The sequence below is a fragment of the Lissotriton helveticus genome, chromosome 4_1 (genome assembly GCF_964261635.1).
Source record: "Lissotriton helveticus chromosome 4_1, aLisHel1.1, whole genome shotgun sequence".
NCBI lineage: Eukaryota > Metazoa > Chordata > Amphibia > Caudata > Salamandridae > Lissotriton > Lissotriton helveticus.
In genome coordinates, this window is record NC_136063.1 from 1,279,210,472 (window position 1) to 1,279,224,065 (window position 13,594).

The window sequence follows — 13,594 nt, forward strand, 5'->3', positions numbered from 1 at the left end:
CTATGTTAATGCATTTTCATAGTATGGGTTTGAAAGCCTTTCTTGCTTTGCTAATACATGAAATACGAATAACATAATCAATAATGTTTATTAAATGATTATTATCTGTTATTAAATGTTTAAAAGGAAATCAATGCCAGAAACACACAAAACAGCACTTGATCTTAATCAAGCAAAAATACTTTTAAGTATATGATGAAATACTCTATGTAAAGATGTTTTTATAGGTCATGCCGACACTAATCTTTTTTTTATTTTGTTCCTTCCTAGGAGCAGATAAAGGCCATAGATCATGAAGTAAATGCATTTGTGGATTACATGTTTGGACCTCGAGGTACGTTTATGTCATACAGTGTATATTATGCTAATGTAAAAGTGCTGATGTTATTGTGGTAGACCTATAAGAAGTATTTTGATACATCTGATTAAGATATTAATATTAGTCAGACTTTTAGAGATCATAATAGTGTAACACCCTGGGCACTTGAGATTTCTTTAGTGTCACATTTGGCAATTTTAACAATCCTACACTGATGAAGCCTGTAAACCCCATTCACAAAGTGCTAAACTAAAAAGTAAAACATCTGCACCTATAGATTTGCTCTTAAATAAAACTTGATAGCTCCATAGTGTGTTTTGATTTGGTTTCTATGCACAATGAATACAACTATGTGGTGCACGTAACAGGTCGCAAAAAGCACACTTTGTTAGTGTTCACCTGGTGCGGGTCCTATTTTTCCATCAGCGTAGCGCCCCATTGGCCGGTGAGGAAAATTCATGTACACAGGAGGGGATTCTCCTCATTCAAATGGAAAGCTGAGCTATGGCCAACACCTCATGTGGCACACATTGTCTGCAGTTGGCTATTCCCGCATCCCATGACTGGTGTGGCACTTTGTTAGATCTCACCAGGACAAGTGACTAGGATATTAAGAACTAATACTAGTCACCCTATCATATTTGCTGTCTCCCGCTTTTTGTTAAGCATGTGGAGGATTAGACTAAAAAAGCTAGCCCCTTGAAAGATGACTCCTACTAGATATTTATGTTTTTTTTTAATTCAGAGTATGACTGCACTTATTTATCTACGCTGCTATTGAATGAATATTATGCCAAACTATTTATTTATTTATTTGATATAATGGTTTTAATTGTTTTACTGCACTTGATATTTTATTTTATATGCTTTTATGGCAGTTTTTGCCCAATTAAGATTTATGAAAGTCTTACCAGCAGCGAGGCCGCACCAGAAGTGTGAACCCAACCTCAGACTGTGCTCTTACCTGTGGGTAGAGGTGTGGTGAGACTGGATATACTGCAGCTTAAAAAAGGAGGATGCCACTGGATATGCTGCAGCTCAAAAAAGAGGAAAGAAGTGGTACTGTGGGTGATCCCCAACTGGTGTGCCAGGTCCCTGAGTTGAGGGTGGCTGTGTGGTAAGCCACACATGATCTGGAAGGAGTAGCTGAGGATGTGGGGCGTCAAAGATCAGCAACGCAGATCTTGTACTGCAATATGATTCTCTACTTTGAGCCCTGAGGGTTATCCGACTGCCTCGCGTCACTAGGAGATCTATTGAGGATGGCGGGCGGACAAAGTCCACCCGCCACTGCAACGGCTAAAGGGACCGCCCACCATGGGTGCGGCGGTCCCGCCGTACCCATTAGGATGCCCTGCCACACTGGCGGGCGCATCCCGCATTTCTAACATTACAGCGGGTGGTGCTGTCAGCAGCACCCGCCGCAATGTCAGAAATGCATGTCCTGCTTATGCATGCACAACATGACAGGCACCACGCATTGCCTGTCACCTTGTGCATGCAAATGCAGGGGGGTACCTATGTCCACCCCCCAGCCCCCAACCCACCTTTGGCTCGCAATGGGCCCCCAATGCCAAAGACAACATTCCTTTCATGGAAAGGCTGATCTCCGCCTGAATCCTAATATGGATGGCGGTGTCTTGCAGACACCACCATCATATTGAAGATGTTTTCTGCCCGGTCGAAGAGTCGACAGGCAGAAAAACGGCGGACGGTCTTTGCGTCCACCGCTGACCCCCCAGCCATCCTAATATGGCGGGGGGGTCTTTCTGGTGTGGATGGCGGGCAGTTCGCTCCCGCCGGCGGTGGCTACCGGCAGGGGCGAACTGCCCCCGATCCTAATAGGCCCCTATGTGTGCGACACCAATAGAAGCCTGTGGGAAGGGTTACTTCTTTTCCAACTGGAAGATGCCATAATTTTTCTTGAAAGTGTTAGGGCTGGTGTGAGGTGCCTCACATAGGATTGCTGAATAGCAGAGTTTGCTCATGGGATGTCTGGTGAAGGGCCGATGGCCCTTGTGTAACCCTGATTAAGGGCCTTAATAACACTATGAAAAATGTGGGACATCATCCTAAAAGTGAGGAATGTCCCTTCTGCCCTATGTATCATGCATCAGGCCTCTCTATGCTCTAGATCGAGCAGTTGGGGCTACGTTTTGGCGGATTTTCCTCATCTGTCAAGCTCTAATTAGGGCCTCAAGTCTCTTCTTTGGGGGTTGAAGTTGGAGATATGAAAATAATTTCATTGTGTCTGTTATGTGATTTAGATTTAGTCTCTGCTGCTTCTTCCCTACTGGCTACTCTGCTGGATTTTGTTCTTTTAGAAGTGCTGTCACGAAGCACAAATATAATATTTGAATTGTTTTATTTTGCTTTGAATTTCGCCTGCCAGACCTGTTGGGTATATTGGCGGAGGACGATGTGTATATCACAATATAAAAAGTTACAACTGCAAAGGCGGTGTTACTAGCCAATTAAATTAATTAAATTAATAGCCAATTAAAGTCCTGAAAATTCACAGGGATTTGGTTTTGTATCTAAATTCCTTTCACTGTATTTTTGTTCTGAATGTATTTGCAGAGTGATTGGCAGGTGTCATTACTTATCATTTCATTTAATTTCAAAATCTTTATTTCGGTTCCTTTAAACCATAAAAAATACATAAAAACACACACAACTTTGAATACAATTATGAATAGTCCAGTGATAACCTGTGCAAGCAATTATACATAAGAAAAATACTGGAAAGGGGTCTACATAACCCTTGCGCCCTTTTGTTAAAACATAAATACAAATATAAATATGTTAAAAAGGCATCAACAATTAAAAAGAGGAAAACTCATTGTTTAGTCCTAAATTCGACCATTAAATTATGCTCTAACATTGTTATTAATAATAAGACAGCCAATTAATGAATCCATACTTGCTCATACATAATAAAGTGCAATTCCCTGTGTCTTTTTGTTATCGACAACTATATTATTTCAATAATTTCAGGAAAACACGCACAATACACTATAGCTTTAGTACTGCTTTAGCTCTTAAAAAGCTAACAGCTAACAAGAATCTACTAACACCAAAAACAATAACCTGTGCAGTTTCAGTCTTTAGGATTCTTTCCGCCTCTTTACATGATCTTATTCCTAGATTTAGGCAAATCGGTTTAATCAATTTTTTCCTGGCCTTGGAATATGCAGGACAGAAGAAGAGAATATGCAAATAATTTTCTTTGGCTGCATCTGAACATAAAGTACATAAATCAACTATATTTTCAATTTGTTTACTGGCCCATTTTGCTACAATTGTGTTAGTGTTCATTACGCCATATCTAAATTTAATAAATAACGTTTTGGAAAGTTGGGGGCGTACCTCGTCCAGGAATGGCTCAAAATAAGCCATATCCTTGAACAAACGGAACCTTGTTGTTAACGCCCCACTTGCTGAATCATGAAGCACACTACTTTAAATATAGGCCCAAAAGGTAGATTTGAACAATTTGTTTGAGGCTTGAGACAATGAAGAAGGATCATCCCAGAATTGTGATAAACCAATCATTCTTAACCACATGAGACGTGTCTAAGCCATTTAATACTTTTGTTCTGCTCCAGTTCCATAATTTCCTCTATAGCAGCCATATATTCTAATAACTCCGGTGTTGACCATAGTCTTACCCATAGTGTAAGAGGTCTTAAAATTGCATAATTATCGGTCCATTTGACATTAAGGTCCAGAATGATTGGCATTAGTGGTGTACGCACAGGAATACTTAAAAGTGCTCTATAAAATTTATTTTCCCCACCTCAAAATTCTTTTTACGGAAGGGTCCCCATATTTCAGCCCCATATAATGCTGCAGATTGGGCTTTGTATTTGAACACCTCCAAGGCTGGAGAAACAGCCTTAGAAAAACTGCTCCCATGCCTTTTCATAATTGGTACTTCATTACTTATCTCATATTGGCAATCTGAAATTCAAAAGACCAAGGGCTAGATGTAGGTAATTCTCATTTACCGACTCTAGAATACCGAATTTTACCGATTCGGTATTCTAGATTCGGTAAATGAGATGTAGTTAAAAATTCTGTATTTTTTACCGAATCTGTAGGATTCGGTAATTACCGAATCGGTAATTACCGATTCGGTAATTGTCATTGATTCCTATGGGCCTTGAGGCCCTAGGATTCAATGTCAATTACCGAATCGGTAATTACTGATTCGGTAAAAATACCGAATTTGCAAGGGGGACAGGGTGTCACTTTGACACCCTGTTGCACCCCTGATTTTGGCTTGTGTGCCATGTGGCACACATACATGCCCTTAGGGCATGTATGTGTGCCACATGGCACAGGTGTACATGCACAGATGTGCATGTACACTGGAATTCCTTATTTACCATGCATTAGTATTACATGGTAAATAACGAATCAGTAATGGCCTGTGGCACTGTTTGAAGTGCCACCTACATCTGTATTTACCTATTCGGTATTTTACAGAATCGGTAAATTTACCGAATCGGTAAATATACCGATTCTGTACATTAAAGGCCACCTACATGTCAAATCCCAAATACCGGTCGGTAACTGCCGAAATCGGCCGTTACGACCGGTATTTGGCGACCTACATCTGGCCCCAACTCTATTGGGACGCTATTGATTCATGGTAATTACACTGCACCAAAATGAATAAGACCAACACAAAGGAAGATTTCAGAAGGGTTGTCTGTAGTCACAGCCCCAATACAACAACAGCAAAAAGTAACAGATGGATGGCAGAGGACTCCACTAACATGACAGGAGTAACATACATGTGGAGCAGGACATCACCACATACATACATATCAAAGTAGACATGCTGGCCAGGAAATGTGTGCATCAGGTGGACGCTGATATGCATGTGAATGAAGGTCTCTACATGGAGGCATTTAATATCCTGTCTTAGAGCCTTCTCTTGTTATGCCAATTTCAATGTCCCCAAAAGTGGTGCTAAAACACCACTACTCCAAAATTACAAATTCAAAAATCACATTGGAAATATGATCCCCAAAATTCAAATGAAATAAATAAACAACTTTAAATGTAAATAACACTGCAAAACTGAATACACCTATTACAAGTAGTGGAACAAACAGAACTAGCCTCAAATGGTTAATTTTTAAAAGGAAGGCCCTGACACTAGTTGGCAGTTTTATCAAACTTTCATGCAACGCAGCAAGAAAACTTGATGCGCTGCGTGAAACTGACAGTTTGGGAATGCGCCATATTTACCAGTATATGACGCATTCCTGCTCTCTGCCTGCACTGGGCACAATCTGTTGCGTAGTGCCATTGCAGGCTCAAGGATGCCTGCATTGCAGGCAGGAGTGTTTTTGTGCAGAAAGGGACAACTTCCTGCAGAAAAAACAACCCTCTGAGGCTTTTTTCTCTTAAATGCAGCACACTAAGAAAGAGGAAACAACGAAGTGACATAGATTTCTCCTTGTTGGGCCTCTCCTGGGAAGGCATTGCAATTTTGCACATTCCCAGCTTTACCAGTCTTGTTAAATCTGGAAAAGTGCCACAATCCATGGTGGTGGCATGGGAGCAGCAATGCTCCACCCTTGGAATGCCTTCCCAGGGCAGAGTAATGGAAGGGAGAAATTGTGCTGAATATGACACCATTTTGCCATCATTTTTTCAGAATGTTCGTAAGCACGCGAACCCTCAACACCAGTGCTTAATTTGTAAGGGCTAGTGCCTTGACCAGGAGGCCACTGCAGCTTGCACTACACATTGCCCATCATCGCTGCCAATGACGGTACCAACTACTAACCATCTCTCTTACCTGCAAGTGCGACAGTTCAGATTATTCCAGGCCCCCAAAGCTAAAGGAATGGCTGGGGAGGCAGGTATTAGTAATTTTTTATGTATATTGTATTCATACACAACCGTTGTTCTGCTCATCTCTAAATTAGACAAGCAGCAGACTGTCCTAAGTGCGGTGTTGACAATTAAGTGCCTGTGCCGAGCACCGAAAACCACTGGCTCAAATTAAGCAGTGCTCAGCTCCCCAGGGCAGGCCACGTATGCGTTGAGCACCATAAAAGTATTGAAGTATTTTGTGAGTGTTCTTCAGAATCCACAGCTTTCTAGCAAATGTATGTAGGAAACCCATTGGGGCATAATTACAAATGCATTGCGCCACCAGAACATCACTTTCTTTTAAACATTCCGGTGGCGCAATCCCCTGCTCCATATTTGCAAAGCCGAGTTAAGCCACTTTGGGGGATATTTACTAGTAAAGTGGTGAAGCGTGTCATTAAGCCAAGAAGATTCAGAAAAGGGGGTGGTGATGAACAGAGTGCCTGAATTAAGCAGACCACTCTTACCCAGTCCAAAGATCAGGGCTTGATCCATCACCATTTTTTAGCTCACTGCACCATCCCAGCTCAGAACTTGGCTATATGCAAATTAGTCTGTTTCTGTCCCAGTGCATGATGGGAACAGGGCAAACCAAACTACCAAGCCAATTCTTATACTGGGAAGGAAACAAGCTTCCGGGGACCGGTTTCTACCATTTCAGGCGTCGTCGGCCCGGCTTGCTTGAATCCTGATGGTGCAATGAGCAAGGGACTCACATCTGAGTATACCCTTCCACGCTTATGGTGGACAAAATGATTCAGAAAAGGGGGTGGTGATGAACAGAGTGCCTGAATTAAGCAGACCACTCTTACCCAGTCCAAAGATCAGGGCTTGATCCATCACCGTTTTTTAGCTCACTGCACCATCCCAGCTCAGAACTTGGCTATATGCAAATTAGTCTGTTCCTGTCCCAGTGCATGATGGGAACAGGGCAAACCAAACTACCAAGCCAATTCTTATACTGGGAAGGAAACAAGCTTCCGGGGACCGGTTTCTGCCATTTCAGGCGTCGTCGGCCCGGCTTGCTTGAATCCTGATGGTGCAATGAGCAAGGGACTCACATCTGAGTATACCCTTCCACGCTTATGGTGGACAAAATGATTCAGAAAAGGGGTGGTGATGGCAGTGAGCTAAATAACGGTGATGGATCAAGCCCTGATCTTTGGACTGGGTAAGAGTGGTCTGCTTAATTCAGACACTCTGTTCATCACCACCCCCTTTTCTGAATCATTAAGCCAAGAAGGCTAACAACATGCTCTGTTACTTTAGAAATGCAAGGCTGCGCCATATTTACAAAAATATGGTGCAGCCCTGCATTTCCCCCGTCTCTCGCGCTACATTTAGCTGGCTAGCGTCAACTCGGGCACCCTTGCAACATACTGCAAGGGTGTCTGCATTGCAGGGGAAGTTTATGTGCAGGAAGGTGTTGCTTCCTGCACATAAACAATCATTGGCGTTGTGCTGTTTCAATGAGTGCTGCACAACGCAGAACACATGGAAACAGCAAAAACGAGGAGAAATAAAACATTTCTCCTTGTTTTGCCAGGGTAAGACCAGGTTTTGCCTGGTCTTAATTTTGGCGCTGCCCCATATTTCCGCCACACTTAGAAATAGGGGGCAGCGTCAAAATCAATGGGTGTTGTGGTGGAACGCCCACAGCAACACCCATTGCCCTTTCCTGTCACACTAAGTATAGTGTGAAAGGGTGCCTTATTTACCAGGCAGCGTTAAGCCATGTTAAGTGGCTTAACGCTGCCTGGTAAATAAGGCAAAGACCCTATTGCCACCACCATGTCCTGAAAAGTGACGTTGTGTTGGTGATAAGAGCTTGTAAATATGCCCCCTTGCGTGGCTTAACTCCGCTTTGTAAATATCGTCCTCTTTCACGCAGGTATCTGCGTGAAAAGGATGTGTACTGTTTGTTGCTGTGGGCGTTCCACCGCAACACACATTGCTTTTTGACACTGCCCCAGAATTAAAAGTATCTGTAAATCTGAGGCAGCACAAAAAACGAACACCACTGAATAGCAGGTGTCCCTTCCTGCACATAAAAAAAATTATTCCCTGCAACACTGACACCCTTGTAGCATAGTGTAAGTGTGCCTGCATTGCAGGGAAAAAATCTGCACCCTTGCAATATGGCACAAGGAGGTGTGTGTTGGTACTAGGAAGCTTTTTTTAGCCCCAGCACAAGGGAAAACACAGGGGTGCACTGTATTCTTGTAAATATAGAGCATCCCTGTGTTTTTGAAATGATGCAGCACGGCATATATGGCACAAGGGTGTCTGTGTTGGTGCTAGGCAGGTTTTTTCAGCGCCAGCGCAAGGGAAAACACAGGGGTGCACTGTATTCTTGTAAGTATGGTGCATCCTGTGTTTTTGAAATGACGCAGCGCGGTACTGCTAAATTGCACGCAGGCCCATCAGGCGCCATTTTCTTGTAAATATCCCCACTGTTTCTCCATTTTTTCATGCACGAATACCTCCTCACCCCATGCCCAGCTTGCTTACTTAAGTTGCACGTGTGGTGTAAATCATAATGACTACACACAATCACTTTAAAATGTTACCAGCCGCCATTCAAGAGTGAGGAAGGAAGGGACATCCCAACTGGAAATGTGGAGAAAAAAACAGTATTAGCCTGGGGCACATAGCAGGAGAAAGAAAACAGAGAAAGAACACTAAATTGGTAATTTGCATTGATACAGGAGCCTGGAGTGTATGAGATACTCTAAAGACTGGGAAGAAAGGGAGACAGGAAGTAGCTAGGACAAAGCTGGGACAATCTGGGGTGGGGGTGGAAACAGAAGACAGTCTTAAAATGTGGCAATGTGTGAAATAGAAAGAAAAATAGGAGAAAGTGTAGAAAAAAGAGAAAGAAAGGAATGGCATTTCGTATCAGTAAGCCGTTAATGCTGCTTAAAATGTTGTAAAATGTATATAAGTCCTTCATACCCCTGATGTAGCAAAGCTCTCTGATTCTGATTTTGTTATGAATGTTTGAAAGGGGTGGGGTTGTTGTTTGGTCTATGGGGGCAGTGCAGGTTGTGGTGGGTGAGGTTCGGAGGCATGCTCCAGTCATGGTGTGGTTAGCTTGTAGCTACACATAAATGTGGGAGTAGATGCCATCTCGCATATGAGTATTCATCATCTTTTGTAGGAGGTATTTGTATGATACAATTTACATGAAAGGAAATATTCAGGTTTTTAAGAACCTAAAACTCTAGGTGGTTCTCAGTTATTGTTTTTCTAGATGGCCTGTTCCAGAGTTTGGCCACCCAGACGTCGGAAGCCTTCTGTACATGTGACATTTTTGGAAGGAAGTGATAACCATGAGTGGTTCCATCCTAGAACGCAGTAATCTTCTTTCGGAGTAGGTCTGGCTTTTATATTGAAGGAAAAGTGGTCCACTAGTATGGAATGCGCAATGTGAGATGCACATTGCTGTACAGGTATCTAGCCACAGGAAGCCAGTTTAGAGATTGGAGGTCAAGTGAGATGTGACTCCAGGTACTTAGAGCAAGGAGTTACCTGGCATCTGCATTCTATGTTCTTCTGCCCTATAAAGCAGGTAGGAGGGGCTCGAATTTTAGTTATGTGGCTTAAAATGACTGTTTATAGTTTGATGTAGAAAAAAATAGATCTATGTATGAGACACTCATTGACATTTATGAAGCCTATTTCTGGCACTTATTTAAACGGATATATAGACCAATATAATGATTTCATTGTGTACGATGAACCATTTTTTTAACCTGTGGATTGAATGAGTTCTTTTTTTAATGACTTTGTATGACTGGTTGTGTGTATGAGTATGATGTGTTATATGTATCTTGATGATAGGGAGTCAGCGGCGGTCTGTGCAGGAATGCATGGTGGGGCCGGGCGGGAGGGGGGGAAGTCGACAGACAACGGAATAGGGAAATTTAAATAAATACATAATTCCTTTTCTGTCATCTGTTGACACCGACCCCCCCGCCCTCCCCTCGCCTGCCCCACCGTGCTTACGCGCACGGACCACTGCTGTCCGAGACATATATAAACTAAAGTATTGTCCTCAAAATAATAAATATGTATAAAAATAAACAAATATTTTTTTAATAGGTCTGTCTCGTGATATTAATTATTGAGTCATACCTATTGATATGAAACAGAGAAGTTTGCCTTTTTTGCATTTTTGGTTTTCTCCCGCTGTTGTCTTCTCCTAGTATCGGTGTTCAGGGGCACTCTCATGGTTAGATTAGTTCTGTGGCTTAGCCAAGGTTGGATTCTCAGATAAATTGAAGTCTAGGAGTACAGGGGGATTGTACTCCTAGTACAAGTGATCTTAGAGAGGGAGTGTAGGAAGGCATTAGCAAATGAAGGGTTGTAATGGGAAGATCTTTAAATTAATGAAGAATGGTGGTGTGACTAACATAGAACGAGCACAGGCTCCCAATCCGAGGCAAATTGTGGATGATTTTGATCAGTAGAGAGACTTTGTAGACACATGTTAGTCCTTCTCCAGTCATCTTTTTAGTGTGATTACTGATTAGTATTGGATTACTTGGGGGTTATGGCTCTGAGTTTGGAAGATGCAGTATAATTTCAATTTTCTGTGATGAAGAGCAGGTCAACATTAGAGTCTCGTGTCTAGTCAACCTAAATGTCATGTAGGATAGATGGTTCTGGTTCATTGATCATGCATTCAACAGGATAAAAGAGAGATGGTGAATTGAGTTTGGTGATACGACTGAGTACAAAGCATAGTATGGGAGTAGACGGCCAGGGGATAAAGCATAGGAGAGATTAGCTCACTTTTGACTCCATCTTGGTGAGTAGTGGCTCAAAAGGTTGGGAAGAAGTGAGGAAAGATGAGGAAGGAAAGATAATTGGAAGATGTTAATAAGAGGGACCGATTGGCAAGAGTAACATGAGAAAGCTTGAGGGGGGCGACAAGTAAAGGGTCGAAACAGAGTGGAGAGGATCGTGTGGTTGAGGAGCATGAGGTATTGCAGGTGGCGGATGGAGGAGGATTTGAGGCTTGCTGGAGGATGTGCAAATGCTAGTGCATGTTAGATGTACACAGCAGAGCTCTCTGGACATGATATGCCATAAATTAGAATTGTATGAATGAACTGATTGAATTTCAAGCTATATCTGTTACTGATACACTGAATGACCTGACATTTACATAGGATTAAAATGGTGGTGGGCTGTGCACAACATATATGATGTAGCAGCAACCATCCGATGAGATAATGAATTGCATGTCAATAGGAAGGAATAAAGAGCTCACCTCAGCGTCTCGCTTAACACTGTTGGCAGAAGATGTGACCTAATGGCTAGAACTGTTGACCTTGGAACATGAGGAGTGAAGTTCAAATCCCTGCCTCGGGTCAACTTCATGTGATTCAGCAGAACTCAGGTGCTCTCTGTGTGTCTAATTTGTAAGGTAGTCTGGCATTGCTGTAATGCCCTTGGGTCAGGGATGCATGACACAACAAGCATTGGCTAAGCCAATAGGTCTTGCCTAAGTAAGCATGGCTGCTGTTCAGCTTGGCTAAAGGTTAGTGGTGTGAAGTACAGTAGCTTGGAGTGGAGTAGAGTCGCTTAGAGTGGCAATGTGTGGAGTGGTGTGGAGTGGCATAGACTAGAGTGCCAAAGACTGGAGTAGAGGGGCATAGAGTAGCATAGAGTGTATATAGTGGTGTGGCATAGAAGGACACAGTGTGAGGTGGGGTGGCGTGGAGTAGAGCGGCATGGTGGGGTGTGGTGTAGAGTAGAGCTCTGTTGAGTAGAGTGCCGAAGAATAGAATGGCATAGAGTGGCTTGGAGTAGAGTGGAGAAGAAAAGAGTGAAGTAGAGTGGAATAGAGTGGCATTGCGTGGAAGGGAGTGTAGAGTAGAGTGGTGTTGAGTGGCGTAGAGTGGCATTGTGGGGAATGGAGTGGCCTACAGTAGAGTGACATAGATTAGAGTTGAGTGGTGTTGAGTGGCATATGTTGGTGAGGTGTACAGAAGATTAGAGTAGAGCGGAGTGGCATACAGTGGCATGACGTAGAGTAGTTGGGCATAGGGTGGGGTGGAGTGGCATAGAGTAATATGGAGTGGAGTAGAGTGACGTGGCTTGGATTGGCACAGAGTGGTGTAAAATAGAGTGGTTTAGAGTGGAGTTGCATAGAGTGGTACGGAATAGAGTGGAGTAGAGTGGAGTGACGTAGAGAGGAGTAAAGTGGCCTAGAGTAGAGTAGAATGGCATAGAGTAGAGTGGCATGGAGTGAAGTGGCAAGAAAGTGGAGTAGCAAAGAAAAGAGTGGCTTAGAGAATAATGGAGTGGCATAGAGTAGAGTGGCATAGAGGGGAATTGAGTAGAGTGGAGTAGAGTAGAGTTGAGTGGCATATAGTAGAGTGACATTGTGTAGAGTGGTGTGGGTGGCATAGAGTGGAGTGGCAAAGAGTAAAGTGGTACAGGGTCTTAACAGTGGATTAGAGATGAGTGGAGTGGCGTAGAGTGGAGTAGAGTGGCATAGAGTGGAGTAGAGTGACATAAAGCTGAATGAAGTGGCATACTGTAGAGCAGCGTAAATTGGAGTGGTGTAGAGTAAAGTGGCTTAGTGAAGAGTGGCATAGATTCTTATAGAGTGGAGTACAGTAAAGTGGCTTTGAGTAGAGTGGCATAGTGTGTGTAGAGTGTAGGGGCATAGAATGGAGTGGCGTAGAGTGGCATTCAGTGGAGTGGCACAGAGTGGAGTGGCATAGAGTAGAGTGGGGTGGTGTAGATGGGCGTGGAGTTTAATGGCGTTGAATAGAATGGAGTGGCATAAAGTGGAGTGGTGTAGAGGAAAGTGGAGCAGTATAGAGTGGATTAGAGTGGGTTGGATTTGAATGTAGTGGAATAGTGTAGAGTGGAGTTGCATAGAGTAAAGCGGCAAAGAGCATAGTGGAGTGTAGTAGTGTGAAGTGGAGTGGCTTAAAGTATAGTGGTGCATCGTGGAGTGGCCTAGAGTGGAATTGTGCGGAGTGGAGTGGTGCAGAATGGACTGACACACAGTAGAGTGGAGGGGCATAGAGTACAGTGGCGTAGAGTGGAAGGGCATTGAGTAGAATGGAATGGTGTAGAGTGGAGTGGCGAAGAGTGGAGTAGTGAAGAAAGAAGTGGAGTGGAGTGGCATAGAGTGGAGTCGCACAAAGTAAAGTGGAGGGGCTTACAGTAGAGTGGCCTAGAGTGGAGAGGCATAGAGTGGAGTAGTGTAGAGTAGAGTGGTGTACAGTAGAACAGTTGTGAGTGTAAGTAACTAAAGCATCAGTAGAGATGGCAGATAGGGAGAAAGCAACATAAATAAGACGCTGTTAAAAGTAGGAAAGCACAATGAATGAATGAATGAATGAAATTATTTGT

At 43.2% G+C, this 13,594-nt stretch overlaps 1 protein-coding gene across 1 annotated transcript in view; it reads left to right on the forward strand.

Moving 5' to 3' along the window:
* ELOVL2 (ELOVL fatty acid elongase 2) overlaps window positions 1–13,594 on the forward strand; it is a 436,749-nt gene that overhangs the window by 193,784 nt on the left and 229,371 nt on the right. The window contains exon 2 of the mRNA XM_078687845.1: window positions 271–334. Within this exon, the coding sequence (XP_078543971.1) occupies window positions 271–334 (64 nt within the window). The remainder of the gene's footprint in view (window positions 1–270; window positions 335–13,594) is intronic.